General features: G+C 41.0%; 1 protein-coding gene across 1 annotated transcript; it reads right to left on the bottom strand.

The window, feature by feature from the left end:
• Window positions 1-3,652: 3,652 nt before the first annotated feature.
• Window positions 3,653-14,274, bottom strand: LOC128414002 (lipase member M-like). The gene is made up of 9 exons (XM_053388644.1): window positions 14,173-14,274; window positions 11,758-11,875; window positions 9,943-10,141; window positions 9,158-9,267; window positions 8,470-8,606; window positions 8,110-8,256; window positions 7,382-7,453; window positions 5,424-5,489; window positions 3,653-3,886 (listed from the first exon to the last, which is right to left on the bottom strand). Exons 1-9 carry the CDS (start codon window positions 14,272-14,274, stop codon window positions 3,653-3,655), a joined length of 1,185 nt encoding a protein of 394 aa, XP_053244619.1.
• Window positions 14,275-21,431: the final 7,157 nt, after the last annotated feature.

The following is a 21,431-nucleotide window of genomic DNA, read 5'->3' as shown; positions in this document are numbered from 1 at the left end:
TCCCTATCTGCTGGCCCCAAATTTTCTCCTGTGATCACTGACTATATTGATTCATTTATTATTACTCATACAAGTGATCCTGTATGTTCTTATTTAGTCGTTTAGTAGTGTCTAACTCTTTGTGACCCCATGGACCAGAGCACGCCAGGCACTCCTGTCTTCCACTGCCTCCCGCAGTTTGGTCAAACTCATGCTGGTAGCTTCGAGAATACTGTCCAACCATTTCACCCTCTGTCGTCCCCTTCTCCTTGTGCCCTCACAATCTTTCCCAACATCAGGGTCTTTTCCAGGAAGTCTTCTCTTCTCATGAGGTGGCAAAAGTATTGGAGCCTCAGCTTCAGGATCTGTCCTTCCAGTGAACGCTCAGGGCTGATTTCCTTAAGAATGGATAGGTTTGATCTTCTTGCAGTCCATGGGACTCTCGAGTCTCCTCCAGCACCATAATTCAAAAGCATCAATTCTTCTGCGATCAGACTTCTTTATGGTCTAGCTCTCACTTCCATACATCACCGATCCAGCGCCGAGGGCCTTCCGGCGGTTCCCTCATTGCAACAAGTAAGGTTACAGGGAACCAGACAGAGGGCCTTCTCGGTAGTGGTGCCCACCCTGTGGAACACCCTCCCTTCAGATGTGAAGGAAATAAGTAGCTATCATATCTTTAAAAGACATCTGAAGGCAGCCCTGTTCAGGGATGTTTTTAATATTTAATGCTGTATTGTTTTTAATACTTGATTGGGAGCCGCCCAGAGTGGCTGGGGAAACTCAGCCAGATGGGTGGGGTATAATAAATTATTATTATTATTATTATTATTATTATTATTATTATTATTATTATCATCATCATCATCATCATCACTACTGGGAAAACCATATCTTTAAGATTGCCTGAATTCCATTTCCCCACCCACCAACCTAGAGGGGTAAGTCATACTTAAACAGCTTCGAAGAGTCTTGGATGATAAACAGGAGTCTCTCTGAGGACTCATCTACTGACACAATACTTTCCTTTCCTGCTGTTTGGTAAGTTACCACTATGCAATTGACTACATAAACTGTGTTAGTTTGTATTTTTACATGCTAGTCTTCTTCTCCTCTACTACAGAGGTTGCATTTAGCTTCTTTGTGGCATCTATATTATTCTGAGACATGGGTCATATGCAGAAGCTGAAATGTTTTAGAGATGTACTCCTGAACTCTGTCACTCAGTCCTTCAGGCTGGGCCCCAAAATGTGTATGAAACCAGCAGGGATTTCACAAACACTGATAAACAGAACATAGAACTACTTTTCAGATGTGCACCTTCCTGTTGCACCATTGTGATCACTTTAAAGCTTTTGATCAATTTCTTATTTGCCTCAGATCACACTGACCGCTCTCAATGGAGCCAACCTTGTATTGGCTGTTGTCACTTGTGTGAGCAATCAGCGATGACATGTGCAGTAGAATATCTGTGAAACCTGAATTTCTGGTTGCAAATTGTGGGCAGAGCAGTTTATGATTAATGCCACTGTAACTTCCTTTCTCTCCAAATAGTAATGGCTCTATTCTGTATTATAAACACCTACACAGAGCTTTCCAAACTGTGTGCTGTGTAGTGTATTGGCTGCAGTGTGTTGGTATGTTGCGCAAATTCTCTCTGCAGTCCTCCAGTATGCTAGTAAAACTGAATTACTGTGTCACAAAATGATGCATGTCTAAACTGTGTGTCACCAACAAGAAAAGTTTGGAAAGCTCTGCACTACAATATAGATAGTCCATGCTTTCTTCCTCCTCATTTCAACCATCAACTTTGGCCCATATGTAAAGTTTTAACACACTGGTATAGAAGGCTCAAATCTCCCTGAAGTACATTTTTTGCTTTCTTCCTACTGTGCCTTTGCTTTTCCTTAGGGGTTCTCGTACATACATACATGCATATTTAAGGATGCACACTGCTTACATGGGTAAAGGTAAAGGACCCCTGGATGGTTAAGTCCAGTCAAAGGTGGCTATGGGGTTGCAGTGCTCATCTCGCTTCAGTCTGAGGGAGCCGGCGTTTGTCCACAGACAGCTTTCTAGGTCATGTGGCCAGCATGACTAAACCACTTCTGGTGCAACAGGACACCGCAATGAAAGCCAGAGTGCACAGAAATTCCATTTACCTTCCCACTGCAGCGGTACCTATTTATCTACTTGCACTGGTATGCTTTCAAACTGCTAGGTTGGCAGAAGCTGGGACAGAGCAATGGGAGCTCACCCCATCGTGCAGATTCGAACCGCCAACCTTCCAATCAGCAATCCCAAGAGGCTCAGTGGTTTAGACCACAGAGCCACCCACGACCCTTTACTGCTCACATAACAAAGGTTAACAAGCAAATTGAGCTCGCAAACAGACTTCTTTACTCCCTTAAGAATCAGAAGGCACCAAGGCTTAAAGGTTGGGCAACACAGGTGAAATCAGCTAACCACTGATGGCAATCAATGAGTTTTTCACCAGCCATCAGAGGCAAGGCATGTGGAAGAAACCATCCCTTGATGGCCCACAGACAGCTTCTCTCTGGCCCTCAGGGTTCTTCTGCTGGAGCAAACAATAGCTCCCTAGTGGTGCCTCCTGGGTTTTGCAGTTGAATGTCTTAGTGGCATAGCTTATACATCCTCTGGTTGTATTTTCCCCCATGCTATTTTTTGAACTGTAGACTGCTTCCACTTTTTTGTGATACTTACTGTATTAGAATCCTAGAACTGTAGAGTTGGAAGGGACCCCAAGGGTCATCTAGTACAACCTCCTGCAATGCAAGAATCTCAGCCAAAGCATCCACGACAAATGGCCATCCAGCCTCTGCTTAAAAACCTCCAATGAACACAACCTCCTGAGGGAGACTGTTTCACTGTTGAACAGCTGTTATTGTCAGAAAGTTCTTCCTAATGTTTAGCTGGAATCTCCCTTCTTGTAACTTGAAGCCATTAGTTTGAGTCCTACCCTCCAGAGCAGGTGAAAACAAGATTGTTCCCTCTTCCATGTGATAGACCTTAAGATATTTGAAGATGGCTATCATTCCTTTTTGGGACGTGGGTGGCACTGTGGGTTAAACCACAGAGCCTAGGACTTGCCGATCAGAAGGTCGGCGGTACGAATCCCCGCGACAGGGTGAGCTCCCGTTGCTTGGTCCCTGCTCCTGCCAACCTAGCAGTTCGAAAGCACATCAAAGTGCAAGTAGATAAATAGGTACCGCTCCGGCGGGAAGGTAAACGGCGTTTCCGTGTGCTGCTCTGGTTCGCCAGAAGCGGCTTAGTCATGCTGGCCACATGACCCGGAAGCTGTACGCTGGCTCCCTCGGCCAATAAAGCGAGATGAGCGCCGCAACCCCAGAGTCGGTCACGACTGGACCTAATGGTTAGGGGTACTTTTACCCTTTACCTATCATTCCTTTTCCAGGCTAAGCAGACTCTTCAACTGTTCCTCATCAGGCTTGGTTTCTTGACCCTTGTTCATCTTGGTTGCCCTCCTCTGAACACATTTCAGCTTCTCAATCTCCTTCTTATTGAACTTATTTGAGAGTGTAAACAAGCAGGTGGGTAGGGATAATCAGAGAGACAATGTACACTTCAAGTAAGTCTATCAGCAATTATTAGTTATGCTAGGAAACATATACCGGTACTTTAAATACAGAATTTATTTGAACTTCTGCATCAGTTTAAGCACGTCAGGGTATAGCTGCTTTGGAGCATCGAGACCAAAGATATAATCCAGATGCTGCCAATCAGGGATATTCTTGTAAAAAACTAAATGAGGGATTCGAGGGATTAAGAGTTGAATATCCTTTACATCTTCCATAATGTCCTGTCCTCCACTCCACAAAGCTGTTGGCACTTCCATGCATTCTATTTTATAAAATGGGGGTGTGGTCTGGGGGTGAAAAATAAAACAGAAATAGGTTTCAGTGATGACACTGTCATATTTTCATACCTTTCTGACATTTCCTCATTCTGAACCTTCAGTGTTCTGGGATGTATGGCATCGGAAAAACTATTATTTTCCCCTTTATGCATTTACCCCTCTTTAGTACTTGCATGTTTTTCCTGGGCCAGTAATACATAGCAAAACCTCCTGTGTTAAAATGTTAGTTACATGAAGTACATTTTTGCAGATCCATTAATTTGGTAGTTGAAGATTAATTACTCTAATGTATAATATTATGCTCCGGATCATGTGAATCAAGATCAGAAAGGAATGTGTGGAGTGACGATCCCATAAACATGTAATAGCAAAAATGGATACCAATGCAGGAATTTAATTTACATATTTCATATTTGATCAACATTTACTTAGTGACAGTTAATAATATCCTACAATAGTTTGCTACAACCTGAGGAAGAACATTACGAAATTTTACTGACTCCTTTATTTAGGATTTCTCTAATGTGCAGAGGGCACCATGCTAAGGCTGCCAATCAGATCCACACAATAATTTATACATGCTAAATTCAACAAAAGTTCTCATGTTAAGCTGACCATCTCTGCTCCCCAGTGGGAAAAACAACTTCTTAACAAATGGTACAAGAATCTCTGTTGATTCCCACAGATAAGGACTATTTAGTGAACACATCACAGTTAAAATGATGATGCCGACAAGATGAAAAGAATTCTAAAGACATTAATGAGAATAACCATCATGGGGGGTATAGAATGAAAAAGTAGAGTACAGAGGTACCTCGGGTTAAGTACTTAATTTGTTCTGGAGGTCCGTACTTAACCTGAAACTGTTCTTAACCTGAAGCACCACTTTAGCTAATGGGGCCTCCTGCTGCCGCTGAACCGCCAGAGCCCAATTTCTGTTCTTATCCTGAGGCAAAGTTCTTAACCTGAAACACTATTTCTGGCTTAGTGGAGTGTGTAACCTGAAGCGTATGTAACCCAAGGTACCATGTACTTATGCATGTGAAAACATGTTGCAATATTAAAAATGAAAGAACTGATTACTCAAGAAGAAATATGATGGGGTCCTGCTGGTTTTTTTTAAGAAAGTAGATGGACATCTAGTAAGGAAATTAAAAGAAGCAAAGGTCAGGATCCAGACTGGAATGCATATTTATTATTTGTCTGTTTGCTTCCGTAGAAATAAAACCATTGGATCGTATCCAGCCCTGCAGATCTGTTTGTGCTATAGACCTCTGCATGCACTACTGAACTTCTGCCAAGCAGCACACTCTAACAATCTGTGCCAAGGATTGAGAGAGGCCCCAGAGCAGAGGTAGGGGATCCCTAATTATGCAAGTGGAACTTTGTGTGCACAGTGTTGGATACAACCCATAATTCTGTGTACTTCTTTGATGTTCTCTCAGTCTTTAAGAGTCCCTGAAGGAAGTGTGCAAGAATTCAAACATTACAGCATTTTTTAAATGCGGAATTTTAAAACAGAACCCAAACTCATCCTTTTCCTTACCATATTGTATACAACTTTGTTCCTGCATCCATAGTCAAAAAATCTAAATTTATGCATCCTAGTGACCTAGAAGAAGGACAAGAATTATGTAGAGTTTGAAAATTTTAATTTTGAAACATAGTCATGTGCTAATACAAATTCAGGTGATGTGAATTGCTAGAATTCCTTCTCATGCAATATTTATGAAACCTCTTGCTTAAAATAGTGGAGCCCCTTAAAAAATATTTAATTTATTTAAGGAATTAATATATAATATTTTATATCACTAAATATACATGATCCCTAAGTGGTTTACATAGAAAGATAGAGATAGATAGATGATAGATGATAGATAGATAGATAGATAGATAGATGATAGATAGATGGATAGATAGATAGATAGATAGATAGATAGATGATAGAAATATTTATCATAAACTAAAACAATAAAACAATTAACATATATAAATAAAAGCCAAACTATTTTACTATTTTTATAGCTGTTGTTTCCACTGGGAAAGTGGCATGTGGAGCATACTCCAGAGGGTGAACATCACTTCCTTGATGTCACAAGTTGGCATTCCATTTATCATGGTATAGCCAGTAGGCCTCTGCTGAAAATCTTAGCAATCTTTTGAGGGCATATAAAGGTATCCTAGTCCCAAGTTGTCTAGGGCCTGTGCTGATCTTTAAATATTGGTGTAATCAGTGCTTTTTTTCTAAAAAAAATATATTTAGGAGAACTCTCATTTTGGCTGCTCCCCCTCCCCCTCAGCCCCCTTCCTCTCCCCCAACACCTTCCCAACCCCTAGACGAGGGGATTTGAGGAGGTGACACTGAGAGTACGGAAAGGCCCACAGCAGAGTTGGCTTGAGAGAGAAGGGGAGAGTGCTAGCTGGCTGGCTGTAGCCCGGCATGAGGAGGAGGAGGAAGAAGAAGAGGAGGAGACCGTTGCCCCCACCATTGCCACCCCAGACTCCCCTCCCCGGGCACCGGTAAGGAGAATGATAGAGCTCCAGTCCGCGCTGCTACTGCAGAGATAGCTGGCATGTTGGTCCGTCCATCGGTCAGTCGGTCGGGGCAACACAGAATGTTTAGGGGTACACGTACCCCTGCTCCCCCCCGAAAAAAGCACTGGGTGTAATATATGTATAACTAAGGAGTCCACAAACCAACCTAGCATACCCTCCAAAATTCCTCAGATGAAAATAGAGGCATTTCTCACTCTCCCCCAACTGACCCTCCTTGACACCCCATTTTTTGGGCCCTTCCCCGCCACCGCAGAGCATTTCTTACCAGGAGAAAAATGAGTGCCAGCACTGCACCGATGGGATGCAGTACACATGCCCTCCACTGCCCTGAGAAAATCCCTTCATTCTAATTTTATTTTATTTTATTCTTTGGTAAATTCACAAAAAGAAAAATATACACTAAAATATAAGTTTTTGAAAGGGGCGAGGTTAGATGTAGATGGGGGGATGAACCCTTTTTATAAAATAAACAAATAAAGACTCCTTGTGCTCTGCTCCAAGCCCTGCCCTCTGCCTGCCCCTCAGAGCAGGCACTTCACACAAGGCTGGGCCGCCACGGTGGCAGCCCCTCTTCTTCTTCTCTGCTCTCCAGCAGCTGCTATGAGCTGCCCATGGTAGGAGGCTGGCTGTAGCGACCGTAGAGAGACATTGGGATGCTCCCTCTCAGCCGCAGACACTGCCACTCGGTACAACCACTTGCTCATCCACCTCCCCAAGTTTGGTGGTGGCAGCACTGGTGGGGGAATGAGGGACATCCCAGCATCAAATCTGAAGCAGGAATAGCTTTTGCAATTCGGGGACTGTCCCTGGAAAATTGGGACATTTGGAAGGTATGCCCTGCCCACTTGATTATTAATAAACACATACTCTAAATGGCACATTCAGTCCAAATACCAGACTTTGGACTAAGGCTTTGGCACTGCTCTGAAGACAGTTATCAAAATCTACCTGGCTCCAGTGGTCCACTGCTTTGACAGAAGAAAAATCAGGAAAGATTCCAACATACACGTCTGCTCGACTCTGGAAAAACAAGTTAAGATGTCCTGCCTTAAGTTGTATGAAAACAGCAAACACATTCCACAGTCTCTCTTATTGTGCTCTCTTCCAATGATGCTTTTGTGTAGCAACCTCCACCTGGGTTTTTTCATTCCTAATTGTCTTCCATGACTGGTTAGGGGCAACACTGTATCATGAACCAGCACAATTTGTTGTTGTTATTTAGTCATGTCCGACTCTTCATGACCCAGTGCTTAATATGATACCCATATGCTTTCCGTTCTGATCTTATACTCTACAAATAACATCTTGCATAGCTTATTTTATGTTGCAGAGCACCATCCTATAAATATTCAATAGCAACTTTAAACATACAGAGAAATCTCATCTAAATGGAGGGCGCTCTGCAACTTGGGATACACTATAGAGAAGGCTCACCCAATGGGCCACACTCATCAGCAAAACTTCAAGCTGACCTCCCCCCCTGCAGACTTCAGGGCCCAGGTTCTTTATTAGAATTCAATATGCAAAATATAACATGAAAACAATTGTTTAGTGTGTGCTGGGCTGCTATAGTGCTGCTGCTGCTGCTGCTCCATAATGTATTCATGTGTAGAAGTTCACTTCTCTTTTTCTTTTGTTATATCTTTTGTCAAAAGATATAAAGAGAAAGCACCTACCACATTATAGTTTTTCTCGTTAAATCCCACCCCAAGGGAAAGGAACCGGAGGCACCATTTGTCTATAACTGGGTAGCTGCATATCTTGGCAGTGAGGGCTTTCAATTCCTTGCTAAGAAGACAGTATTCTTTATTGCCCCATATAAGCTGAAATACAAAAATGCACAAATAATTCTGAATCTGCTTAGAAGCATGTCTAATTACCTTTAGCTCTTTATCACAGTCACAACACAAAAATGGATGAGTGTTTAGAGATCCCTTCTTTTATCCAGCTCACTTACAAATTGGACAAAGGGGAATCACCCAACACTCAAAACTATTCAGAGTCCACTGTAATTAAATCATATAAGAAATACTTACTCTTCTGAGTCCATCAGGAATTACCAAAAGTTTATAGAAAAGTCCTTTGCTGTTTACCAATGTGTAGCCAGGAGCAAATGACAGGTAGAGACTGATTTTCGGAGCAAGCTGAGGAATGATGGAAAAGGTAATAAAACCTGCAAAAAACAACCCCAAAGTATCCCATAAATGGAAGCCGTAAGTATTTGGGACAGTGCATTGGGGTGGGAAACAATATTTGCATTGTTCTTCTGCCCCTATGAATCCTTAACAGTGCACTCCTTTCCTGGCTACTCAGAAGTCCTACAGAATGCAGTGGGGCTTACACTAGGAATTAACCAATTGGTCAATTTCAGATTCTCTCTCTTCCTAATTTTTCCAATCCAAAATTCAGTTTTCCATACTTCCACACCAGTTTGTGATTCTGTTCCACAAATAGATGCTTTTAAACAGCAGAGCAACCCTAACTGGCTTTCACCTTAAGCAATTATCTCTTTCTAGTGTGTAAGTTGCTCTTTATGCTGTCCCTGAGTTGCAAACCATTTGCAATAAAGCATACATGCAGGATTCAACAACAGAAGGGTTCATCTTAGTTTCAGTGGATGAGTCTTCCTAGAGACCCAGTACTGCATATTCAACTTCTAGTCCCAACGCAATTAACAAAGGCTACAAGGATGAAATACGTTTCAATAACTTGATCATAACTTACCTAGTGTCCCACCTTGGGAATGGCCAATATAATATAATTTTTCTTGCCTAGTTTTCTTTAGGATGAAATCTATAGTTGCTGGAATATCGTATATTGCTATTTCATGAAAACTGAAATACAGACATACAAAATACAGTTGTTGTATTGCCCACCTACGCTTAGATACAGAAACAGAAGATCCTGGAAGAACCTCTTTCTCGCTTAGACAAACAACTGCCACAGTGTAAAACAAGAATGGGGAAACCTGTAGACCTTCCATGTTACTCTTCCCCTTCCTTTTTAAGGTAAACATCTAACAGCATACTACTAACCATGTCAATTCAAAGTAAGTTCAGTGGGGCTTAATCTTAAGTAACTGGGGTTATATGTGTAATAATATACAGATATCGTATGCATATACATGCCAGATTTCCTAAAGTAATCAGTGCATAAACACATACAACAATACATGCAACTTAGGTATTAATATTTATAAAATTATGCATAGAAAAACAGTACCACTCATAGGGCTTGGCTGTTTTATTTGTATTGTGTATACAATTATATTGCATGTAATTCTGTAACATGGGAGTAGTGTAGAAATTGCTAAGGGGTTAATAGTACAGAGTTATGCAGAGTCATATATATTGCTACAAGACCTCAAGCATCTTCTGCCATGCTTCAAAGCCCTGTCCAAGAGTGAAGTGCTTTCCCTACAAGATAAGATTGCTATAGATGTTTGTCAGGGACAGCATTCAGGAAAAGCGTACTTCTTGCCTAAGCTCCAAAATGCCCTTTTAACATACCTGAAATTCCAAAATTCTTCTTGGTCAGTTGACAAGGTCTTGTGTCTTCTAGACCAGCTGCTCCCTCTAGTATTTATTATCCAAACATCATAGCCAGCATCTGCTAGGAAGAATCCCAGGCTATTGTTGGGAAGATTGGCAATCCAGCACCTACCTTCAGCAAGCAAGCCATGTACTAGTAAAACAACGGGCTTAGGCCCTGGAAAAGAAAGCAAAGAAATATAATCTGGGGGTGAGCTCTCTGCCTTATACTGGAGAATCAAACCTGCCCACTGTGATGCTTTGTAGTGATGACTCCAGCAGGATACACCTGAACTTCCAGAGTTACTGAACAAATGTCACTTTTTCTAGGCTAGACATGGTTACTTGTTCCTGTAATTCTTTTGCACCACCTAACATTTCACAGTTAAAGCCATGGTTTTCCCAGTAGTGATGTATGGAAGTGAGAGCTGGACCATCAAGAAGGCTGATCGCCGAAGAATTGATGCTTTTGAATTATGGTGCTGGAGGAGATTCTTGAGAGTCCCATGGACTGCAAGAAGATCGAACGTATCCATTCTTAAGGAAATCAGCCCTGAGTGCTCACTGGAATGACAGATCGTGAAGTTGAGGCTCCAATACTTTGGCCACCTCATGAGAAGAGAAGACTCCCTGATGTTGGGAAAGATGGAGGGCACAAGGAGAAGGGGATGACAGAGGACAAGATGGTTGGACAGTGTTCTTGAAGCTACAAACATGAGCCTGACCAAACTGCGGGAGGCGGTGGAAGACAGTAGTGCCTGGCGTGTTCTGGTCCATGGGGTCACGAAGAGTCGGACACGACTAAACGACTAAACAACAACAACATTTCACAGATAAAAAGAGGGATGTTGTCATATACCAAGGACCACTATTCCCCCCTCTCGATCCTACAACCTCTGCCCCACCTATCACATTAGACACTGCTGCTGATGTCTTTCAGAGATTACTCAGCTATAGCCTGGCTTTAGAATCAGGATATGTTAGTAAACATTTGTTTTGATCTTAAGCATGTCTAAATGAATGAATGTTTATAGCCCGATCCCAAGCGCATCCACTCAGAAAGTGAATATCGTGTAATATTTAAACAGGAAGCATCTCATTTCTCTTTCATTCCAGGATAAGTACATGCGGCTATAATCAATCTTAAGATGGGATAGCCAACCTGGTGCTTTCCAGATGTTTTGAAGAAGAAGAAGAAGAGTTTGGATTTGATATCCCGCTTTATCACTACCCGAAGGAGTCTCAAAGCGGCTAACAGTCTCCTTTCCCTTCCTCCCCCACAACAAACACTCTGTGAGGTGAGTGGGGCTGAGAGACTTCAGAGAAGTGTGACTAGCCCAAGGTCACCCAGCAGCTGCATGTGGAGGAGCGGGGACGCGAACCCGGTTCCCCAGATTACGAGTCTACCGCTCTTAACCACTACACCACACTGGCTTCCATCTCCATTGGGCCCCAGTCAGCATAGCCAATGGTCAGAGATGATGGGAGTTGTAATCCACAGCAGAGTGTAATTTTGACTACCCCCATTTTATTCAGCATGACAAAGGAGTGAGCATTGTTGATCCAGAAGGCCATACAATAAAATAAATGAAACAGTTTTTAACAAGGTAAGGTTTGAGAAGACAGGAATTCTCCCTAGTGAACAGGGACAGTTTAGCTTATTTATTTATTAATTATAGCTTTTGCTGGGACCTTCCCACCCCCACCTCCAAAATGAAACTCAAACAACTTACAAAAAAGAAAGTTAAGGTATTATATGAATCCAAATACACAGCTGTTACATTCCAAAATTACCTGTCTTGCCAGAACTGTTCATTCCGCAAGGAATTCTGTTTGCTTGTAAGTAATAGCCATCCTCTGTCAGAATTTCATGCTCTTCACTGGGGTATCCCCAGTATTGAATGACTTCATTCTGCAGATTGGGAGGAAAAGAAATCATGACCCCATCCCACACACCAAGGCATATATGCATAGCCAAGATAAATAACTTTATGAGCCAGCCCCTAAGCCACAGGCACCATTCACATGTGGGTGGACGGACTGCAACTTGCATAATTCTTGCCCAGGGACCAGGCTGACTGAGGTTGTTCAGTCCAGCATCTGCAGAACCAACAGGTTTCCCACCCCTGCTTTTAGCTTTCTTAAAACAAGAACATAAAAGTGAACAAATCTAAAAACAAAAAAAGCACTTTCTAATTTGATTCAAGAAGTTAATTTTGAGAACTGTGTTATCTTCACTGAACTAGAAAATGCCTAGTTCAAGTCTCACCTTAATCACAGGTCACTAGGTAGCTCTCAGCATCAGGTTTTTGCATCAGCAGTTAGCAGGTAGTAATACTAACACCCTTCACAGGGTTGCATTAAGGGTTGTTTCTTGAAATAATTGAAATAGCACATTTGAAAGGCTTTGAAGATTCAAAAGTACTGAAGGGTTACCAGAGGGAAAGAACATGTTCTCTGCTGCCACAGAGGGCAGAATTAGACCTACAGGCTTCAGCTGTTGTTGCTGTTGTTTTCAATTTAGTACCCATCAGGTTTCAAAATGGCTTACAGTATTCAAGAACAGAAGCAATTACCAAGAAGGGGAGTGTCACCTCCCTTGCTGGTGATCTTTAAGCAGGGGATGTGCTATAGCTCTGAATTTGTTGCATCAAGCAGGGGGTTTGGATGAGATTGGATTATCTCAATGGTCCCTTCCAACTCTATGGTGCTATGGTTCTATCTAATTTAGTGTTGCCATATTTCAACAAGTACAAATCCAGGGAAAAGACAAAATCCCAGACATTTCCTATTAAATTTTTAAAAATCCCAGATGCCAGTTTCCCAGGCGCCCTAATGTAATTGCTAAATATTGCCAACAGTCTCAACAGTGCTATTTTTCTAGAGAAAGAAGTGCTGAACCTCGCCATGAGTGGCAATGGTGCCCAGCTGAGGTGCAGGAACTGAATTCCAGTGAGTTCTTGCTGGAAAAAAGCTCTGATCCTCAACATTTCGAGATTATAGACTTGTTTCCTTCCATATGGGTGTACTTCAGGAGTTCAGCAGAGCAGGGGTTAGCTTTGGCAACGTTCAGAGAGGTGCTCATGGGAACACTTTCATGTATTCAATGAATACAGGAGCAGATTCTGAGAAATACGCTAGCGACCTTCCTCCACCATCGTCCTGGTAGGCCCACATTCAGCTCTTGTGAGAAAGGAGTCCTTACGGGTGGCACTGTGGGTTAAACCACAGAGCCTAGGACTTGTCGATCAGAAGGTCGGCGGTTCCCGTTGATCAGTCCCTGCTCCTGCCAACCTAGCAGTTCGAAAGCACGTCAAAGTGCAAGTAGATAAATAGGTACTGCTCTGGCAGGAAGGTAAACAGTGTTTCTGTGCGCTACTCTGGTTCACCAGAAGCGGCTTAGTCATGCTGGCCACATGACCCGGAAGCTGTACGCCGACTCCCTCGGCCAATAAAGCGAAATGAGCGCTGCAACCCCAGAGTAGGCCAAGACTGGACCTAATGGTCAGGGGTCCCTTTACCCTTTACCTTTAACAGCAGCACAAGAGGGCAAGTGTAGAAAGAGTAAGCACCAAAAAGCTCAAAGCTAAAGCCCAGTTCACACATTAGAGCTGTCAAAGAGGCTGGCTTTAATTCCATCTAACAAAGGTATAGGCAAGGGGGTACCCTCCAATTTTATTTTATTTTTGAACTACAACCCCCATCTTCTCTTATCATTAGCCATGCCAGCTAGAACTGATGGGAATTGGGATCCATTTTGGCTGTCTTTGTCCTAACAGTATCAATCAACATTTGGCCAATATTTTTGTGCGCAGTGGCCCAGAATGCTGACTGACTCTGGTTTTCTCCATGCTGGTGCAAAACAGTCAAAGAAGAATCATTCTGTGCTACTTTAAGGCAAATTGTTTAATTTGTGTGGTAAACCAGCACAGAGAAATACATAAAATGTATGCCAAGTTTTTCATAATGGACTCATGTTTGCCTTCAGGTAATAATCTCCTGTAAACACAGGCAGGCTCAAAGTCAACATTTACATTAAGCTAGGCTCTCTGAACTTTCAGCAGGGCATAAATTAGCCCGACTCAGTCATTCACCAAACCAGAAAAGATGGTTTGTGTCAAACACTTGCAAATGAATAATCTGTTTCTTTGGGATAACCCACACAGGATCTGAAATTCTGCAGGAAATGCATTTGAATAAGCAACTTACGACAGTCATAAATTCTTGAGGATTCAAATGTCTCCCACTTATAACTTCTTCTGCAGCGGAAGCCTCTTGGATTAAGCAGGCCACTACCAAAATGAGCCACATTGTAGGCCTGGGTAAAGCAATACCAGTAGTTTCAAAGAAATACAATATCAATGTATTACAATATTCTTAAAGGTTTTTACATTTGCATTTGACATACGGAGACCTTATGAGACAGCAGATGTACAGTGGCGATCGGTATTTGGCAATATTTGATAGATGCCACAGAGTAGAATGGCCGCACTCTACATCAAACAGAGAGCGCCCTTTGCATGCCTGAGCGCAGCACCCCCAATCCTACATGACTCCCGGCAGAGCACTCTTGGAGCACCTCCCCAAGTCATGAACCTTGAGGTTCTGGCAAACCTCAGTTTAAATAACCAATCGTGACTGGGGAGGTGGAGCCAGGGGAGCAGACCAAGTAAGGGTAGGGTCCACTCTTTAAGCATATAAGGAGGTGGAGCCTACCTAGGTGCTCTCAGTCAGCTTCAGAGTTTCACCTGCCGTACCCTCACTTCGTTTAGGCCTTTTATTGCAGGTTAACTTTTTCTTTACAGCTATGCAACCGCTGCTACGGTCTTGCAATGGTTGCTGTTAAAGGACCAGGAAGGAATTTTCGCTAAATTGGCAGGTTTCACCTTCCTCATAGCAAAACATCACAACTTTGGTGGTTTCAGGCCTTGAGCAGAATCCTTTAGTCTTTCTTCCCTCAATGGGGAAGGGGCATGAAGTGGTGACACCCCCCTGTGAGTTCAATCCCAGGGTTCCCCATTAAATGGGCTGTGTTGAGGGGAGTCACTGGCCATGCGCTGAAAGGTTGTCAGTGCACTCCCCTGTGTTGTGGTGAAATGATGGGGCGGGCTCTCTGCTTAAACATACGTCATTCAGAACCAGCCCAATCCCCAGATACATTGGTTAACCCTGATGTGCCCCAGATCCCCGCCCAGGGACTGGGAGGGATAAATGCCCAATGCCTAAGCCAAGGTCTTCCTACATCTGAAAGTTTAATAAAGTTGTGGACAATTTTAATCCCATAATACATGTCATGTGTCATTATTCCCCCCGGGTGTCGCCTGGGGTCAAGGGGTCTCCACCTGGGCACACAATGTAATAAAGTGAATAATTATTTTGTTCAACTTGTCAAAAATCAAATTTTGGTATCAACACTTGGTGTGAGACAAAATTCACATTCCGAAATTTGGAATCGTTAGTTACATTAGTTAGTTGCATTGTATTGCTTTTCAGTGTTTTTATGTGGCTGTACATTGCCCTTATATTTTGTGAGAGGCTGGTATAGCAATGCTCTTTAAAGATTACTTAATTTTATTTATAAAAATACAAAATTGCATGAGAATTTCCCCATATTCTTTTCTGGAAGCCCAAACAACGCCCTGGAAGCCCAAACAATGTATTTCCAGCTGCTTCCTTTAAATCAGTCTTAAAAAAAGTACATGCAGTTTTTTGTACTCAAAAGTAAGCCCTACTGGGTTCAATGGGACTTACAGGTGAGTACAGGTTAGCAAGCAAAAAGCTACACTGCTACATACACTTACCTAGAAGCCAGCTCCACTGAACTCAAGGGAGCTTACTTCTATGTAGAGACGTGCATAGGATTCCACTGTAAATATCACAGTGTGAAGTGCTTTAATTCTTCAAATTTCATTGGGGCTTAAACATGTATGACATTATATTAAGCATTATTCGTTCATTGAGATTCGACATCTACAGGATTGAGCCTTATGATAATTAGCAATCAGTTATATTTTCATTAAGAGTACAATTTGAAAAATGGCAAGATAAAGAATATATCACCATACTCAAATTAAGATGATCAGTGTTTTGTTTTGTTTTTAAAAAATAGCCCTTTGCTTACCTGCCGTTGGTACTCAGATGGAGCTGGGACCTTGAATAAATGTTGCAAAAGATCTAGAATGTAACAAACTGCAAGGAAGCAAGAAGTCATTGTAGCAGTACAGCATTTAATTATACAACAGGTGTGGTGGCATTAAAAATGATGAAATGGAAGCAGCACTTATTCATTAGACCAGATTTGCTTGGAACATAATAGCTGACTAAAGAGGCACAGCAAATCTATTTGAATTTCTGGGTGCTATGTTGTGACTTAAGGACTTAGAGGCAAATTAGTCTTGTCGGCAACTACCGTATTTTTTGCTCTATAAGACTCACTTTTTCCCTACTAAAAAGTAAGGGGAAATGTGTGTGCGTCTTATGGAGCGAATGCAGGCTGTGCAGCTATCACAGAAGCCAGAACAGCTGCTTTCACTGCGCAGCAATCCCTCTTGCTGTTCTGGCTTCTGAGATTCAGAATATTTTTTTTTATTGTTTTCCTCCTCCAAAAACTATGTGCGTCTTGTGGTCTGGTGTGTCTTATAGAGCCAAAAATACGGTAAATACAATTTTAATTAAAAAAAATATCACTATGGCTGTAATCTACCCAATTTTGGGCAATTTCCCTTCTGTATTCCCCATCCCTCATTGTTCAGGAGGGCAGCCAGAAGTTTGTGTTTCCTTTGTCAATTTTTTATTAAATTTTTATATCTTTACATATAAATTCCAGATTCCAAATGTGTTATACATTTCTCCTCTGTAGAAGTTTTTTGAGAGGAGTGCAGGTGACTTTACCAGGCAGGTGGGGAACAAATTTCCTAACATATTCCATAAAAAGGAAGAGACATAATGAGAAGAAGGATAAGATTTTGGAAAAGATAAAAGAAGGAGAAAAAAAATTGAGATCTAAACCAAAGTCACATGAAATCTTGAGAGAAATTAAGTTTTACCAGAGACAATATATGGAATTGATGAACCAAGAGATAGAATGGAAAATAAAACAAATGAGACAAAGGACATTTGAATCGGCAGATAAATGTGGGAAACTTCTGGCATGGCAATTGAAGAAGAGACAAAAACAGAATACGGTTACAAATCTAGAAGTGGAAGGAAAGAACATTTATAAACCAAATGAGATTAGAAACTGTTTTCAGAGTTATTTCAAGAGACTCTATGCACAAGGGCCGGTGAATGAAAAAGAAATAGAAGAATTTCTTTAAAAATATGGATTACAAAAAATTTCGGAACAAAGTAAAGTGATTTTGAACCAGAAGATAACTGATCAAGAAATTGAGGGAGCCATTCAAAGTATGCAATTGGGAAAATCTCCAGGACCTGATGGACTAACCTCCAGATATTACAAAGCTTTGAAAGAATGGCTTATACAACCGTTGAAGGAGGTTTGTAATGAAATCTTAGAGGGGAAGAAGGCACCTGAATCGTGGAAAGAGGCTTATATCACACTTATACCAAAGTCAGAGACTGAGAAGAACCAGGTTAAGAACTACCGCCCTATATCATTACTTAATGTGGATTACAAAATCTTTGCAGACATTTTAGCAAAAAGATTGAAAAGAGTTTTGGTGGGGGAGATTCATAAAGACCAAGCGGGCTTTCTTCCAGGAAGACATTTGTCAGACAATGTGAGAAATATAATAGACATTATGGAGTTACTGGAAGTTAATATTAATACTAAGGCAGTATTAATATTTGTGGATGCGGAGAAAGCCTTTGACAATATTTCTTGGAGTTTTATGAAAAAGAATCTCCAAGGGATGGGGGTAGGCCAAGGTTTTGAGAATGGTATAAGTGCGATTTATTCTGAACAAAAAGCAAAATTGATTGTAAATAATGTGGTTACAGAAGAATTTGCTATTGAAAAAGGGACACGACAGGGATGCCCAATATCCCCATTGCTTTTTATATCTGTCCTGGAGGTTTTATTAAACATGATCAGAGGGGACCAGCTGGTTAAAGGGATTCAGGTCGGAGCTAAACAGTATAAATTGAGAGCGTTTGCAGATGATTTAGTTTTAACTTTACAAGAGCCAGACACTAGTACGAGAAGAGTTTTAGAGTTAATACAAGTATTTGGTCAAGTAGCAGGTTTTAAGTTGAACAAACAGAAAACGAAAGTATTGGATAAAAATTTAACAGTTGCAGAAAGAGAGAAATTCCAGAGTGATACTGGTTTAACGGTAGCAAAGAAGGTGAAATACCTGGGGATAAATTTGACATCCAAGAATGTGAACCTATTTAAAGATAACTATGAGAAATGTTGGGCAGAAGTGAAGAAAGATTTAGAAATATGGTCAAATTTGAGACTTTCCTTGTTAGGCCGAATTGCTGTTATTAAGATGAATGTTTTGCCGAGAATGTTATTTCTGTTTCAAACATTGCAGATTGTGGATAAAATGGATTGTTTCAAGAGGTGGCAAAAAGATATATCTAGATTTGTCTGGCAGGGCAAAAAGCCCAGAATAAAATTTAAGATACTAACTGATGCAAAAGAAAGAGGGGGGTTTGCCCTGCCGGACTTAAAATTGTATTATGAATCAGCGGCTTTCTGCTGGCTGAAAAACTGGCTGCTTCTTGAAAACACAGATATTTTGGATTTGGAAGGGTTCAATAACAGATTTGGCTGGCATGCATATATATGGTATGACAAGGTTAAAACCCACCAAGGTTTCAAAAACCATATTGTTAGGAAAGCTCTATACAATGTTTGGATTCGGTACAAAGATTTGTTGGAAAATAAAACCCCCAGGTGGTTGTCACCAATGGAAGCTAAGGAAGTGAAAAAATTAAATATGGAATCCAAATGGCCGAAATATTGGGAAATTACAGAGCATGAGGAGGGAAAAGTGAAATTGCAGAGTTATGAGAAATTGAAGTCTAAAGTAAGAGACTGGCTTCATTACTACCAGATAAATGAAGTTTTTAAACAGGACAGGAAAATTGGCTTTCAGGTGGAGAGGTCGAAATTAGAAACAGAGCTTTTGGAACCCAGTACTAAGAATCTGTCAAGAATGTATAACTTGCTGTTGAAATGGAATACACAGGATGAGACGGTTAAATCAGCCATGATTAAATGGGCACAAGACATTGGACATGACATTATGTTTGCTGACTGGGAACAGTTATGGACTACCGGTATAAAGTTCACGGCATGTAATGCCTTAAGAGAGAACATTATGAAAATGATTTATAGGTGGTACATGACCCCAGTCAAGCTAGCAAAAATTTATCATACGTCCAATAACAAATGTTGGAAATGTAAGGAAACTGAAGGTACTTTCTACCACCTTTGGTGGACGTGCCCAAGGATCAAGGTCTTCTGGGAAATGATTTATAATGAAATGAAAAAGGTGCTTAAATGCACTTTTGTGAAGAAACCAGAGGCCTTTCTCCTGGGCATGGTAGGCCAATTGGTGTCAAGGAAAGACAGGACGTTTTTTATGTATGCGACAACAGCAGCAAGAGTACTTTTAGCAAAGTATTGGAAGACACAAGAGCTACCCACATTGGAAGAATGGCAGACAAAGGTGATAGACTATATGGGACTGGCTGAGATGACCGGCAGAATCCGCGACCAAGGGAAAGAGACGGTGGAAGAAGATTGGAAGAAATTTAAAGTTTATCTTAAGAACTGTTGTAAAATTAATGAGTGTTAAAATGTCTTGGGTAATGCAAAATAGAATTGCAGTGACAAACAATTGGATATGAGAAAAAGGATTTAAAGAAAGTGCTACAAGTAATTGAAATTAGGGGTTGCTGGAAAGATTTAAAACAGGGATGCAGAAAAAGGAGGTATGGGGAAGTCGCTGAAAGAAGGTTTAAGGAAAAAAAGGTTAAGAAATTATACGTGTTTATATGTTTGTTTGTTTATGTATTGTTTTGTATTGTCTTTTAATATGTGTTGAAAAATCAATAAAAATTTATATAAAAAAAGAAAAAAACAAATTTCCTAACATTATCTTGCAATTCAAGCCCACATTTGCAGTATATTTGTAAGGATTTGAGCTTAAGAACAGCTTGATGATGATCCAGGCCTTTTTTTCAGCTGGAACTAACCGGAACTCAGTTTTGTCACCTTTCAGGTCCCACGGGAGACTTTGCAAGTCCCCAGGGTCTGGGGAGATGAATGTGCACCACATGCAGTTCTAGGTATTTTCAGAAAAGTTGTGTGGACATTCTACCAACAAGCCCCTCACCTAGCTTAAGTTCAAAGTCTCTCCAATGAAAATGAATGGAGGAAAATGTTGGTGTTGTCATTTTTGCTTAGGTTTTTTGTGAGTGTTGTGAATTTTTGAAACGAAACACTTGGGGTCAACACCGCCCTGGATATAACTTCACATTGTCCCCAAATGAAAAAATGTGCTCCCTAATCTCAGACACAGCAGAGGTTAATTATGATTAGTCTAGTACGATGTACTCTACAGGAGTAGAGATTATCACTGCACATTTTCAGGACTGAAACATGCATTGCAAATGGGTTTTGATGTGCTCTGCCTCAAATGAAACCATCATTTTTTGTGCGTTGGTTGGAAAACCTGTTCCTTTACTTTAGAGTATAGAACTGTTTTGGATAATAAAAAGTTAAATTGATTTTTTTGAGACAGGAAGACTGCATTCAGCAGGAAGCAAGTGTTCTTCAAAAGTTTTTTGTGTTTTGTTTACTTTTTGGCAATGGATCTGGGTGCAATTGATGCATGAATTCAAAAAGCTTCACATCTCCATTTTGGCAGAAACAGAACACAATGTATTCATTATTCACACTTTAGAATGTTCAGGGAGATGCACTTGCATTTTTATGTACACAAATGCAACTTAATTTTGACTATGTACTTAAGCTTACTGAGAAAGCAATAAATCTCAGTGACTCGTTGCAAATGTCTAACTAGACATTTGTAAATGTCTAACCGTTGTAGCTTACTTGTTTTATCACATATATTTGTCACACTATTATATATTTAAAACAAACACTAGTCTAGGTTGTTTGAAACAAACGCCTGTTTTTTCCAGGAAATTCAATAGGATATAATGTATCACTCTACATAGGGTACCTTCCTGATGCAATAAATAAATAAAACATCCTTGCTGATCTTGCATTAATACCTTGTGGTGCTCATACCTGGGCCTGGGTCTAAAAAACTTCTTTTCATTTCAGTCCTTTTTGGAGCTGATTTTCATTGTGATCCTTTCTGGCTCCCTTGGAGAAGGGCTGTCTAGGAGGTTTGCAAGCAAGGCTAATTGAATAATCAAAATGAGGTGGCATATATTTAAACTTTATTTCTGAAGATTGTGGGGATCTCAGGATCCCACCTTGATTTCACCATTAATAGAGCAACAATAACCAAACAGCTTCCCAG

This window comes from Podarcis raffonei, chromosome 5 (assembly GCF_027172205.1).
Source record: "Podarcis raffonei isolate rPodRaf1 chromosome 5, rPodRaf1.pri, whole genome shotgun sequence".
Classification (NCBI taxonomy): Eukaryota; Metazoa; Chordata; class Lepidosauria; order Squamata; family Lacertidae; genus Podarcis; species Podarcis raffonei.
Note: the sequence above shows the minus strand (reverse complement) of the source record. Positions and strands in the feature narration are given on the sequence as shown.

Bases quoted from the DNA above. Each gene is read 5' to 3' on its own strand.
- LOC128414002 (XM_053388644.1), bottom strand. From the start codon at position 14,274: ATGTGGCTCATTTTGGTAGTGGCCTGCTTAATCCAAGAGGCTTCCGCT. The intron at 10,142-11,757 runs GTAATTTTGGAA...TTTCTTTTCCAG, and splicing joins GAACAGTTCTGGCAAGACAG to GGCCTAAGCCCGTTGTTTTA. The intron at 7,454-8,109 runs GTAGGTGCTTTC...TTGTTTTTCCAG, and splicing joins ACGAGAAAAACTATAATGTG to AGTCGAGCAGACGTGTATGT.